Source organism: Pseudopipra pipra, chromosome 3, assembly GCF_036250125.1.
Source record: "Pseudopipra pipra isolate bDixPip1 chromosome 3, bDixPip1.hap1, whole genome shotgun sequence".
NCBI lineage: Eukaryota > Metazoa > Chordata > Aves > Passeriformes > Pipridae > Pseudopipra > Pseudopipra pipra.
In genome coordinates this window covers 15181913-15193985 of record NC_087551.1, presented here as the reverse complement: position 1 = coordinate 15193985, position 12073 = coordinate 15181913, and the positions used below count along the sequence as shown (strand labels likewise).

General features: G+C 44.4%; 1 protein-coding gene across 3 annotated transcripts in view; it reads left to right on the top strand.

Moving 5' to 3' along the window:
- The first annotated feature begins 6800 nt into the window (after positions 1–6800).
- Positions 6801–12073, top strand: part of PPP1R21 (protein phosphatase 1 regulatory subunit 21) — a 36177-nt gene continuing 30904 nt past the window's right edge. For 2 of the 3 annotated variants that reach the window (XM_064647981.1, XM_064647980.1), the window contains exons 1-3: positions 6801–7088; positions 9748–9816; positions 10196–10342. In XM_064647981.1, the coding sequence (XP_064504051.1) occupies positions 7026–7088; positions 9748–9816; positions 10196–10342 (279 nt within the window). In that variant the 5' untranslated portion in view covers positions 6801–7025. Of the gene's footprint in view, positions 7089–7392; positions 8462–9747; positions 9817–10195; positions 10343–12073 lie in introns of those variants that run through there. The other variant, XM_064647982.1, reaches the window with a different exon arrangement.

Here is a 12073-nt window from a genome sequence, read left to right as displayed (position 1 = left end):
GACACGACCTGCCCTTTCACACAGACTCTGCGAGCCCTTTTGTGGGCCAGGTAAGGTGTAGGCAGAGCTGAGCCCTTCCAAAACAAAAGATGTTCCCTTAAATCTCCGAGTGGCTACACAATTCTGGGTGTGATTGTGGTGGATGCTACCTTAAAAAATGATGCTGTCGTGCTGCCATGATGTCACCTTGACCCAATCATAACCCAGTTTCTGTGAGCATGATGTTAACTCCCCAGAGAAGCATCCACTGAGTGACAGCAGCATCCCATGCAGCCGTTGCTAAGCGACAAGATTTGGCTTTCAGCAGGATCTAATTTTAAAGTATTTAACCCTAGATCTGTCAAGGTTCATTATTTCCGATGTGGTTGTTAATCCCTACTTGTTGGTGTCCCAACTTCACAAATACCCTGATCCTCACAGTGTTGCTGTTTTGTTTATCACACATAATGTCTCATAAAAAGAGGAGCAGCCCAAGTGCCCCAGGTAGAGCTCAGTGCCAAATTTCCTTTTAGCACTGACCCATACACAGAAATATGGGATGCAACTAGAGGTGACAATTGTGCATTGTTCTTTTCTTCCTTTCTTTCCTGGCTTGTGCAAGTGGCTCATCCCTGCTTTTCTTCTAAGGAATGCTGGATTTCAAGTGAATGAATGCTCGTGGATGGGAAGCTGGCAATAACAATTAAGCTTCAATATTTAGTAATATTATGTGTCCTCTTGTTTCTTGCTGAATTTCATCTTGATTAAGAAGCTTGTCGTATTATCTATGGCCACTGAGAAAAACAGATGTAATTTTGAAATTTAAGGGTTTTTTAACACTGCAAAACTTTAACTCTTTTAAATTATTACATAGAGTATTTATAGATAATGATGAAGTCCTGGAGAGGGGTTTTTTTGTTTGTGGGTTTTTTTTCAGGAGGTTCTTTGGTGTTTAGTTTGTGGTTTGTTTTTTTGTTGTTTTGTTTGTTGTGCTCAGGTTTTTTATAGTTATCTACATTTCATTTATTTCTAAAATGCAGAAGCCTGGAAGCCTATTCCTGTATTTTACCAAAAAAAAAGGAAAATACTTCTGACCAACTGTGTCACTCTGTGATTAATTACTATGCATATCCCTGTAAGTGCATTCAAGTGCTACCTTCTTAAAGGTATGTGATACCTCACTCAGTTGAAATAACTCTGCTTTTAGTGGTCAGTATCATAACCACAAAAAAAAAGAAAAAAGAAAAAACACTGAGAACTGCACAACCTCCCTGCCCCCTAAATGCAGTATAATTTTAAAAAAAAATTATTCATAGTTTTAAAAATGTTAAGATAGTTGATTTCAGCCTCATAATCCTCCCTAAGATTCTTTCTCCTCCCGTTGTTAGGATTCAAAACCAACACTGTGTTGCTCCTCATGCTGTTTCTCCTTCCCAATTCATACTAATCCACTAAGACAAACCTGTCTCCAACAAGGCACTTTTTCCAGCAGTCAGTTTGATTGGAATACCCCCCTTCTGCCTTTCAATCCTCCTGAGGCATTTCCCCTTCCACTGCTTCCAGTTCCCTTTCCCATCGGGCTTGTGCTGTACAAATAACTATTTATTGCTGTCTCCTTCTGCGTGGTGGTGTGCCTTCTCCCTGTGCTCTGTCAGTGAGGAACCCTGCCCACGTCTCCTCCATCCCTCTTCTTTTTCCTTGACAGTCTTTATACACCAAAGACCTGCCTTTAGCTCTTTCCGAAAGTTCAAATTATTTCCAGAGGCACCACAATATTTTTAAAAATTTAAAAAAAAAACCAAAAAACAACAAAAAAACATGAATGGGAATAGTTCTGATAAAAATGTTTCCTGAACTACTAGTAAATCTTTCAGATCCCTCTCCTTTCTCTGCTCACATATCTGTCTCTGGAGATGAGAAAACCAAGACAAACCCATGTCATCTTTACTTCAGGTAACAGCTCCTGGTTTTTGTGGATGTTACTCTCATGGGTGACTCGGGACTTCTTTTGAAGGCCTGCAGGTCTGTGTCCACAACTGGTGTATGTGAAAGAGCATCCACTTCTCAATATACAATCTTCACGGTGCTCCTCAATTCAGTCTTCTATCTTTCTCTGTGAAATCAGGCAATTTGTCTCTCAGAATTTAATGTATATGGCTTTTATTTTTCTTTCTCCAGCAAACGTGCAAGACTGTGGAATTTGAGTGCAGATAGTTTGAGCTGGGCCAAGGTTTCTTAGCCAAGGCTCCTGCAAGTGTGAAGAAAATCAAGGAATGAGGCTGTAGAAGATGTGCAGATCTTCAACAAAAGATGGCAGAGCTTGGGGAGAGGTTTCATTTCCCTGGAAGAGGGGTAATTCCGCATTCAAAAAAAAAATAGTAAGAATCAAACTTTTTCAGCTGTTACTGAGTTCTGCTGTTTTAGGGAGCGAGTGTAAGTGAGGATTTGCTGTGCAGGTACAGACGCTCCTGCTGTTGCACCCAGGGCCGGTATGTGTTGTGCCCAAGTGGAATGTGAGCTGCAAAATTCAGCTCTGACTTATCACAGGCAGCTGCCGGCTCACTTTTTCCATCTTCTCGTTCTCAGCAATTTCTTTCTGTACAAAGGCACCGCTCCCTTGGCCTTGCACACACCCTATAGATGACTCAAGCTATTTATCCTATGGGCTGGGAAGGGACGTGAGAGAGAGAGAGAAAGACTTGTTCTCATTTCTATTTTTAACTGCTATGGAAATACTAAAATTATGATAATGAACATAATAATTATTAAAGTAAACTCTTCTGTGAAGTGCATATCTGTACATGCATATACTTTTTTTCTTTAGTACTTGACTTTTTTTTTTTAATTTTATCAGCACAATCAGGCTTTGAAGAGGTGAAAGGTTATATATAACAAGCAGTTTGTTACAGAGTCACCACGAGTAATAACGAGCCGGTATTGTGAGCACATATCCTGCTGTTCGTACTTGCCGTTGCTACGATAACAGAAACAAAACACCAGTTTAGGGTGTTTGCAGCTTCCGAGGATGTGGTTTATGTGCTGCTTGTGATAGTCGGATGACTGAAGATGGCTCCCTTCCAATCATTTTTGAATCTTTGTCTGTCTCTTAGAAACCCTTTTGTTGTGAATACTTGTAAGCATGTAAGTGATGACAATGGATTTTATTTTCCCAAAGCACAGAAAACATTCTGGATAATTTGAAATATATTCTTTGTTTATTTCTTTACCTGCACCTATTCACAGCGTGTGTGAGTACAAGTTCTGACTAATTGGACAGAGGGGGAGGCACTGTTTGAGCAGGGAAGGGAGGATAAACGAGCTTGAAAATAGGACATTTTGAAACAATCCCTGTAATTCTTAAATAAATTAACTGTCTTGAGACAGCATCTAAAATTCAACACCCATTATAGTAGCTGCTGAGCACAGACAGAAGGAAAGCACAGCCTCTGTTACGCTGCCCACCCTTTGCTCTCCGTTCTCCCTCATGAAAACCAACAGGAAAAACAAAAATTCCATGACCCTTGTGAAAGGGATTTCTTTGCTTGACACATCATGTTTTAGCTTGCATTAAGTTCTGCTGCCATAACCTGTACTTATATTTATGTGGGTGGGTTTGCAGAAGGTGGTGTTCTGGGGATCCTGTGGCCACCACCCGACACTGCCTGGCATTCCACTCCCATGACCTCTCTCGCTCTGAACTTCTGCCAACGGGGTCAGTCCTTTGCAAGGGGTCAGTCCTTTGCAATCAGTGAGTCATTCCGTGCGACACCGGCTGCTGCCACATGTGCCATGCGGCTCTGGGGGGCAGTGCCTGGACAACCTTGATCTCCGGGGAGAGAGGAGAATTAAGAACATGCTCGCGAGGAAACAGAGCAAGAAAGACATTTTTTCACAGCTGAAGTCTGGGGAAGTACCACTGCACCTGCAACATCAAATCAAAAGGATGAATCTGAGAATTTCCTGTGAGAAAGTTAAAAAAAAAAACCACCAGCAAACAAGCCACATAACTTCTGTCACCTGTATGTCTGGGGAGCTTTGTCTGAAGCTATTCACCAAATACCACCATGGAGCAGTGATAAATTACAACACTGCATGTTCCTAGCATTATAGGGACTCCAGGATCCATGGGAAACTGGGCAAGAGGCAGTACCACTTTAAAATACCAGAGGCTGGCCTGATGCTTAAATGCACTGAGGTAGAGCTGTTCTGATGAGCCTAAAAATCCCACAGTCAGCTCTCAGTCTTAAAGCAGCAAAAGCACAAAGTTTTTGATTCACTCCATTCACTTGTGTTTTAAGAAACTGGCACTACCTCCTATGATAAACGCCCTATATAATGTACACTTGGATCTTGCCACTCTGGATGGATGCAGGCAAATAAATTCTGTGCTCCTTCACTCTGAATGCTCGCTGCCCAGTCAGAAACACTGTTGTTGTCAGTGGGAAAGCAATTCATTCTGCTACAACTAGGCACTGTAATTCTCTGAGCTCCCTCTTCCAGCTTTCAGCTGCGAAACCTCTCTGCCAGCCTCCACTGCACCACACAGAAGGATAAAATTGTGTCACAAAAGCATCTTTGAATGCAGTAGAAACGGGAGTGTGGTGTCTTGCAAAGTGTGTTCAAAGTATTTCAGTGTGACATTTCATGAAAGACACACCCTAGAAAACGCAAACCTAAAAATACAGGTTGGAATCAATTGTAAAGGCTTTTAATAATTGTCCACTATAAAATTTACTGCACTGACATATAAGGACATACCATGCAAGGCATGCTGCTGTTAGCCCTGATGTGCTGAATGAAAATTCCAAACTCCATTTACTTTGGTAAGAACTTCTGTAGGGAATGCAAAATGGAGTGGAAGGAGTAATATATCATGGCTCTAATTGTTAAAAACTAGAGCTTCCTCATTTCTTATTCCAGTATTGCTATTTAAGCTCTTCTGGTCAAGCAGATGAGTAATGACAATATGTGTTTTGCTTATTTCCCCTTTCAGACTTCCTAAAAATGCGCAGTTCTGTTGTTGGCAATATGGGTCAGCAACGTGTCCTCCAATGGTAAGACTTCCTGTGGAGATACAAACATATTTACTAATCTGGCCACCATATCATATTTAGGGCTTGCCAACTCCACTACTGTGATAAGCAGAATAGCACACACACCATCAAAGCCTCAAGACTAAGGAAAAAGATTAGCTTCCATTACAGGCACCTACTATCTACTCCTACTTAAAGGGGAACAAAGACCAAAGGAGGTAAGAAAATGATGATTTAGCACCTCTAGCACAACCCACTACTGAGGAAGGGCTATGAAGACACTGTGCTGAAATCAAGTGGAAAAGATGATACCATGGAAACTGAACAAAAATAATAATTTGCTGTTACATCTCTATCCTAGACCAGGAAGCCCTTAACCTGCAAATCACCAGATGCTCAGCTGGTGAAATCTCATCACATTTTTGCCTTATTATTTTCCTTACACATCTGTTTCCAGTTATTTTCAGAAAGAAAATCCTGCATTGGCTGAGTATCTGGCAGGACCAAACACACCTATTATGATATTTTCACTTTCTGCTCAAGGAGTGCTGATGGCATATACACATTTAAATGTTTGGCAAATCTGAGGATAAAGAAGAAGCAAATAGGAGATAATTAGCAGAGCCTCAGCAATCTCTAAAGGAGGATGGCTGAATGCTGGAGTCATCAAAGGCAGCTCTGAAACAAAGACCTGCACGCTGGAGGCATCAGAGAAAGACACCCCTCCCCCCCCTCCGGAAAACACAGGGTGCAGATACTCCAAATCACAGAATCCTTAGAGTTGGAAGGGGCCGCTGGAGATCATCCAGCCCAACCCCCTGCCAAGGCAGGGTCACCTGGAGCAGGTGACACGGGAACGCGTCCAGGTGGGTTCTGAATGTCTCCAGAGAGGGAGACTCCATGACCTCCCTGGGCAGCCTGTCCCAGTGCTCTGCCATCCTCAATTTAAGTTCTTCCTTATGCTGAGGTGGAACTCCTTGTGTTTTAGTCTATGGCCATTGCTCCTCCACCTGTCACTGGGGACCACCGAGAGTCTGGCACCGTCCTCTTAACGCCTGCCTTTGAGGTATTTAAATGTGTTTATGAGATCCGCTCTCAATGATCCCTGAGACTGTGGAGTTCTTGTTCCTGCACCTTGGGAGCAAACCGAGGGCACTGCAGTGACATGGGACTGCCCGAGTCCCCTTCACTGGGCTAAAATGGATATTTGCAGTATCTCCTCCAATATGGATGTGAGGGCTGAACGGTGTAGGAAGAGCAAAGAGCTGCACTGACACGCACTGCGAGCCATGAGCGGCGTCTCGACCGCCTTTTGTCTCATTTCTTCCCCCACGGATCCGCAAAACCCGCGTTTCCCGCGTCCGCGAGCGTCCGTGCTCCGTGCCCGCGGTGCCCAGCCCGGGGCTCCCCCTGGCGACAGCGCTGCCCGGGCTGGGGACTCGCGGGACCAGCCCCGGCACGGTGCCCGGGCAGGGACGGCGGGGCAGCACTGGAGCACTGTCCGCCGATCCCCACGCCGCAATAATCGCGACATAACCCCCCAGCCCCTCTCCAGCCTCAGGGCGAAGGGTTTTGGGCGGGGCGGTGCCCCGTAGCCCGTTGCTATGGCAACAGGGGGCATCAGCGAGAGCCTCGCCGGTGTCACGTGATCCAGCGACGCGCGGCCCCACCTTCCTCCGCGCCGCCATCTTGGAAGTTGCGTCAAGATGGCGGCGCCGGCAGGTGAAAGCTCCGCCCCCCGCCTCTCGGCGCGATGACGTCATCTCGCTCCCACTGCCTGAACCCGGAAGTGCGTTTGCCCATTCGCGGGCGTGCGGGCCCTGCTGAGCCCGGCTGAACTGTGCCCAGTCCGGCCCAGCTGAGCTGAGTCCACCCGATTCGAGCTTAGGCGAGCTTGGCCAAGTCCGCCTGAGCCGAGTCCAGCCTGGCCGAGCCCACCCGAGCCGAACAGAGCCGAGCCGAGCCGAGTCTAGCCAAGGCTGTCCGAGCCCAGTCCACCCACGCCGGGCGGAGATGGCGGCGGGCGCGGCGGAGCTGCAGGGCAAGTACCAGAAGCTGGCCCAGGAGTACTCCAAGGTAGGAGGCAGCAGAGCCCAGACCTTTGGGCTGCCCTGGCGGTGCCGCCCCGCGGGGCCCGGAGCCCTCGGCGCTGGTTCCTGTGGCAGCGCGGGGGATTTGGGGCTCGGAGGTGCCTCCCGGGGAATGGGGCTCGGGCGGACCCGGGCAGGGCAGGTGCGGGTTTGGGTTTGCAGGTACCGAGGGAACACGGCGAGGGCGGAGTGGCTTCGGCTGCAAAACATCCTGCGGGCTCGGCTGTGCCAGGGAAGCGAAACTGGCGGTGTTTTCCATTGTTCTGCACTTTCCAGTTGGGCGCGAGACTCGGTCTTGGTCTTGTATCGCAGCCGTGTGAGTTGGCTGTGATGGAAGTGGGAGTTCAGCGGTGTCAGTGGTGTTTGCAGTGTCCTGGAAGCGAAGGCACTGGATTCCACACTTGCGTGTCTGTGCCCATTCTTCTGCCCCAGGTGACTTTGCATCCTGTTTCTGGTGCCGCTTAACACAGTGTTTGCACAGATTTACAGCTCATGGTGGAGAATGCCTTCCCTTTCCAAGGTGCCTGAGATGCTTTTTAAAATAGTAGAGCTCTTCATTCTTTCTTCTTCGCTAAAAGGAAGAGGAGATGGTTTTGAATGGCACAGTCCTTCAACAGCCTTGGAGAGGAAAGCATCACTGGGTAGTCCAGCATCAGGGTGATTGGCACAAGACACTTGACTGTATATGCTGCAGAACCATGTGTCTTTAAATACTATTCTTCTTGAAAATGCTGTTAAAAACCCCTGTATCCAGTCTAAATTGCTCACAGGTACTTATTTTTCTAATGTTTCCACAAAATCATTTTAAGAAAACTGAATTCACTGTGGGCTTTGTGGGTCACAGAGTTCCTATTTCTTGTTGCTTTATACAGTGGCTCTGCTATGCCTTGGAAATTAATGGTGACTGAGGATAAGGTGATTGAGGGATTTTTGCTGCTTGATTCCTGAATGAAACTTCAAAATGTGGACTTCTGACTATATAAATGTTCCAGCTGCTGGATCCTCTTTCTTTTAGTACCATGGCATCCAAAAGCTTTCTTTGACCTTCTTTATGCTCTTCTCAGCCTGGGATGTTTCACTGGTTCTTTGCGGGAACTACTTTTTTCATCTCATCCCATTTCTTGTGCAACATGAATTGTCGTGGGAGTCCCCTCTGCAGACACCTCTTCTCTGTGTGTACATGGTCAGTTGTTCAGTTGGCTGCTTGTTGTGTGCAGGTGGAAACAGAGAGTAGCTTTGGGAAGCTGTTTGCCTGTTCACTTGGGAAGAGCTTGACAGACTCGAGGAGTGCCCGGGAAAGTACCTGCCGTTGGATTGCTTTCCCTCCCGGTTCGCAGAGCAGTCCAGGAGAAGGATGAGGTGAAGAAGAGACTCTGAAAATACACAAGTTGCAGCTTCTGGCTCTCCTGCAGCTCTCATGAAGGAGCAGTGAAAAGGCTCTTTCAGTTTGTGGCAGCCTGTGGGGGGGCACAGCTTGGGTATCCATGAGGGGTTCATCCACTGCACCTGACATGGTCCTGCAGTAGTAACTGTGGCAGAAAAACAGGTGTGGAAAACTACTGCACTGCTTTTTCTTGCTGGGGAAACCCTGTGCTTGGAAGCCTTTCTGTGGTGCTCTTGACAGTTTCTTCTCTTGCCTTTGTGATGCCTGAGCAGCACAGTGGGAGTACTACAGGGGAAAGGCCTGTGCTTGGCAATGCCAGCTGACTTCTGACCTTCAAATACAGTCAGTCATCAGACTGGAACCATTAGCTGTTGCTATTTTGCATTGAATCCTGCCTGTTATGCATCTGACAGGGATATTCCCAAACACTGTACAAACCCTTTTAATTAATATCTGCAACAGCTGGACTCAGACGTGTCAAATGAATACAAACTGTCATTGAAGATACCAAGATTCAAGCAATTATCAAGGAATAGGAAGATGGAACTGTGGGTATCCTCATTGCTGCAGGGTAGAGGTACTCTGTGAAGTGACTGGGAAATAGATTTCTTGAGTATCACTTTTCACTGTAGTGATTTTAGCTCAGATTTGTGGACTATATAAATAAGTCTTAGAGGCTTTTCTTTCTATGCTTTTTATGCATTTTCATGTCAGGCTTGTGATCTGTCAGGCAGATCATCTCTGGATGAACTGCTGCCACAGGTAATAAGTATTTTTGCATTAGAGTATAGTTAAGCTCCTCTTGAATTGATACAGATATTGACTTTGTGAGCCCTGCTTACATTCCAGAACTGGTTATGAGCAGTTCTGGGGAGAAGAGGGGAGAGACAGGAATAACACTGAATATGACCAAGAACTTGAGCAGTCAAGGAAGAAGTTGCAGATTTTCCATATGTATTCACTGTTCTTCAAGCCTTCACTATATTTAAGTTAAATTATCCTCAAAGGTATTTATTGAGTAAGAATTATGATCTATTTGACCAAAATATTCAAGTGGTAAAGTAACTTCCTGTTTTTTGGCAATTAAGGATATGAATTGGGTAATTTTTTTCCAACCTGATACCACTAGTATCTACCTGAAAAGAATACTTGAAAAAGCATTCATATCTGATGCTCTCCTGAGAGAATACTCAGATGCTCTATGAATAGCTCTTATTTATTCCATTGTCTTGCATAGTTACTGGCATCTCTTATTTTTCAGCTTCGAGCTCAGAACCAAGTACTGAAAAAAGGAGTTGTAGATGAGCAAGCAAACTCTGCTTCACTGAAGGTAATCTCTAAAACCTGCTCATGTCAGATGTATGAAGCTGTGACAAAATAGGTAAACAGGAGTACTTTTTACTCAAAATTATTGTAAGTAAGAGAATAAAGAAGGAACTTGATTTACGAGAAGAATTTCTTAGCAGCTAGTCTTGATTGTTCTCTGTAAGTGCTGACTTTGTAAAAGTGGAAGGTTGCTTCTTGATTAGCCTATAGAATGAAGTACCTACTTGAATGTAATCTGGGCAGCTCGAGGAAGTGAAATCTGTTTTTTAGTTTAAAAATGATACTTTTTTGCCCCTTTTTATAATTTGTTCTCTTTTTTAATGTGATACTACTTATTAAAAGCGAGTGTGAAAGTTTTAAAATTAAATTTTTTGGTCATTCAGGAGCAATTGAAGATGAAGGATCAATCACTGAGAAAGCTGCAACAAGAAATGGACAGCTTAACGTTTAGAAATCAGCAGCTTGCCAAACGGGTGGAGTTACTTCAAGATGAACTTGCATTAAGTGAAGCCAGGGGCAAAAAGAGCAAGGTATGTGCTAAAGGCAAAAAAACTTGCTTAGCAGGTGTCTGCTCCTCACCTGTCAATGCTTTATCCTTTAGTGAAAATATCCATAAAACAGGTATTGATACATATAATATATACTAAGAGTTCTCTGTTCTTCTAGTCTGTCGTCTGACATTGAATTGTTATATCTCTTTTTGGATATTTATTAAGTTTTCAAACAGCTGGGAAATATCTTGGAGCTCTGTGATCAGTCAGCTGCTATGAAGAAAGCTGATCACCCATTTCATATTCCTACCTCCTTGCTTTCTAATTTTGATGTTGGTGATTAACTCTTCAGTCTGTGATTGTAGTTTGTGAATCTTGTCAGGTGCTCTGAAATCTCAATTTTTAGCTAGTATTCCTTATGTTATTTCAAAATGACAGAGCAATTTTAGTACTGCGATCATTCTCTGCTAAAATGCTTGCTGATTAAACCTGCTAATACCATATTCTAAGATCAGCTGTGCCTTCTGTAGGTAACAGCACAATTCCAGATGTGGTGTGCTTGGACTTAACTAGTTCTCAAGCACCTCTTGTTACCTTCCTTATGAGGAAACCCCTCTTAATTACTGTCATCTTTTCTTTTTGGTTAGTTCTCAATATGCTGTAGCTATCAAACCTGACATTAAAGAAATCATTCAACTTATTAGTAATACAGTCATCGTTGTTACTTTTTCCCTAAACTCTTGTCCATTTTTCTGCTCTCCAGTTCCTTGACAGGCATAGTACTTCTGACTGCATTATTCATACACCATAGTAGGTCGTTCTGCTAAATGCAGTTTGACCCTTCAGTTCTTTTATTTCATATTATGTAAATCATTGTTTCACTAGAAGTGTTTCTAAATTTTGAAGGGCATCAGCCTATCTTGAGCAGCTTTGCAAACCATTGCCACTGAGTTTCTTTCCTGTTCAACTGTCAGAATGCACAGCTTTATTTCCTTTTTTTTTAAGAAGTATACTATCTTTTAAATATGTTCCCTTTAGTTTTACCTATAGGTTCTCACAAAGTACATACGCACTACATTCCATGTCACTCTTATTTTGGTGACTTGTCATCAGGAACCATGTAAATCACATCTAAAATTAATTAGATTAAGATTCAGATAGATAATCTGTGTCAGAGTGCACTGCTTGTAGAAGGAGGAGAACATGTGCCCATATCTCAGGTGTAGTTCACAGGCTGGCACCAAATGCAGATGTGGCTTAGCTGACCTGTCTGTCCTGAGCACTTGAAGTTTGGTGTTAAGTTTAAATGTGAAGAACCTCCCTTTTTTTCGGTGATGATACTACCATTCTTCATCAGTGTGGTAAAGCAGAGCAGCACCATGGGACTCACTTGGTGGTCTCTGAGTCTTTTGGATTAAATGGGTGAAAAATGAGGAGACAGTTGGCAGAGAGATGTCTGTATTCTCAGGGTAGTTGGTGGGCAGGGAAGACCCTGTGCTTTCCAGTGCCACTTTGTGCTGTAGCCTGCCGAGACCAGCCTGGCTCACACCTGGACGCTTGCTGGAGGCAGATGTGCCTCACACACGGCTACCAAACCAAATGAGTCTGTGTGCATAGGGTTTTGTGTTACTGACTGCATAGGTATTCCAATGAATTCAGATGGGCAGCTGCCTGTAGGACTAGTTTTGTTGTGTGAATGTGACATCTGTGTAGGGGCTTTCCCCAGTCAGTGTTGTACCACTGTACAGTAACAACGGTGTGAAGGGAAGA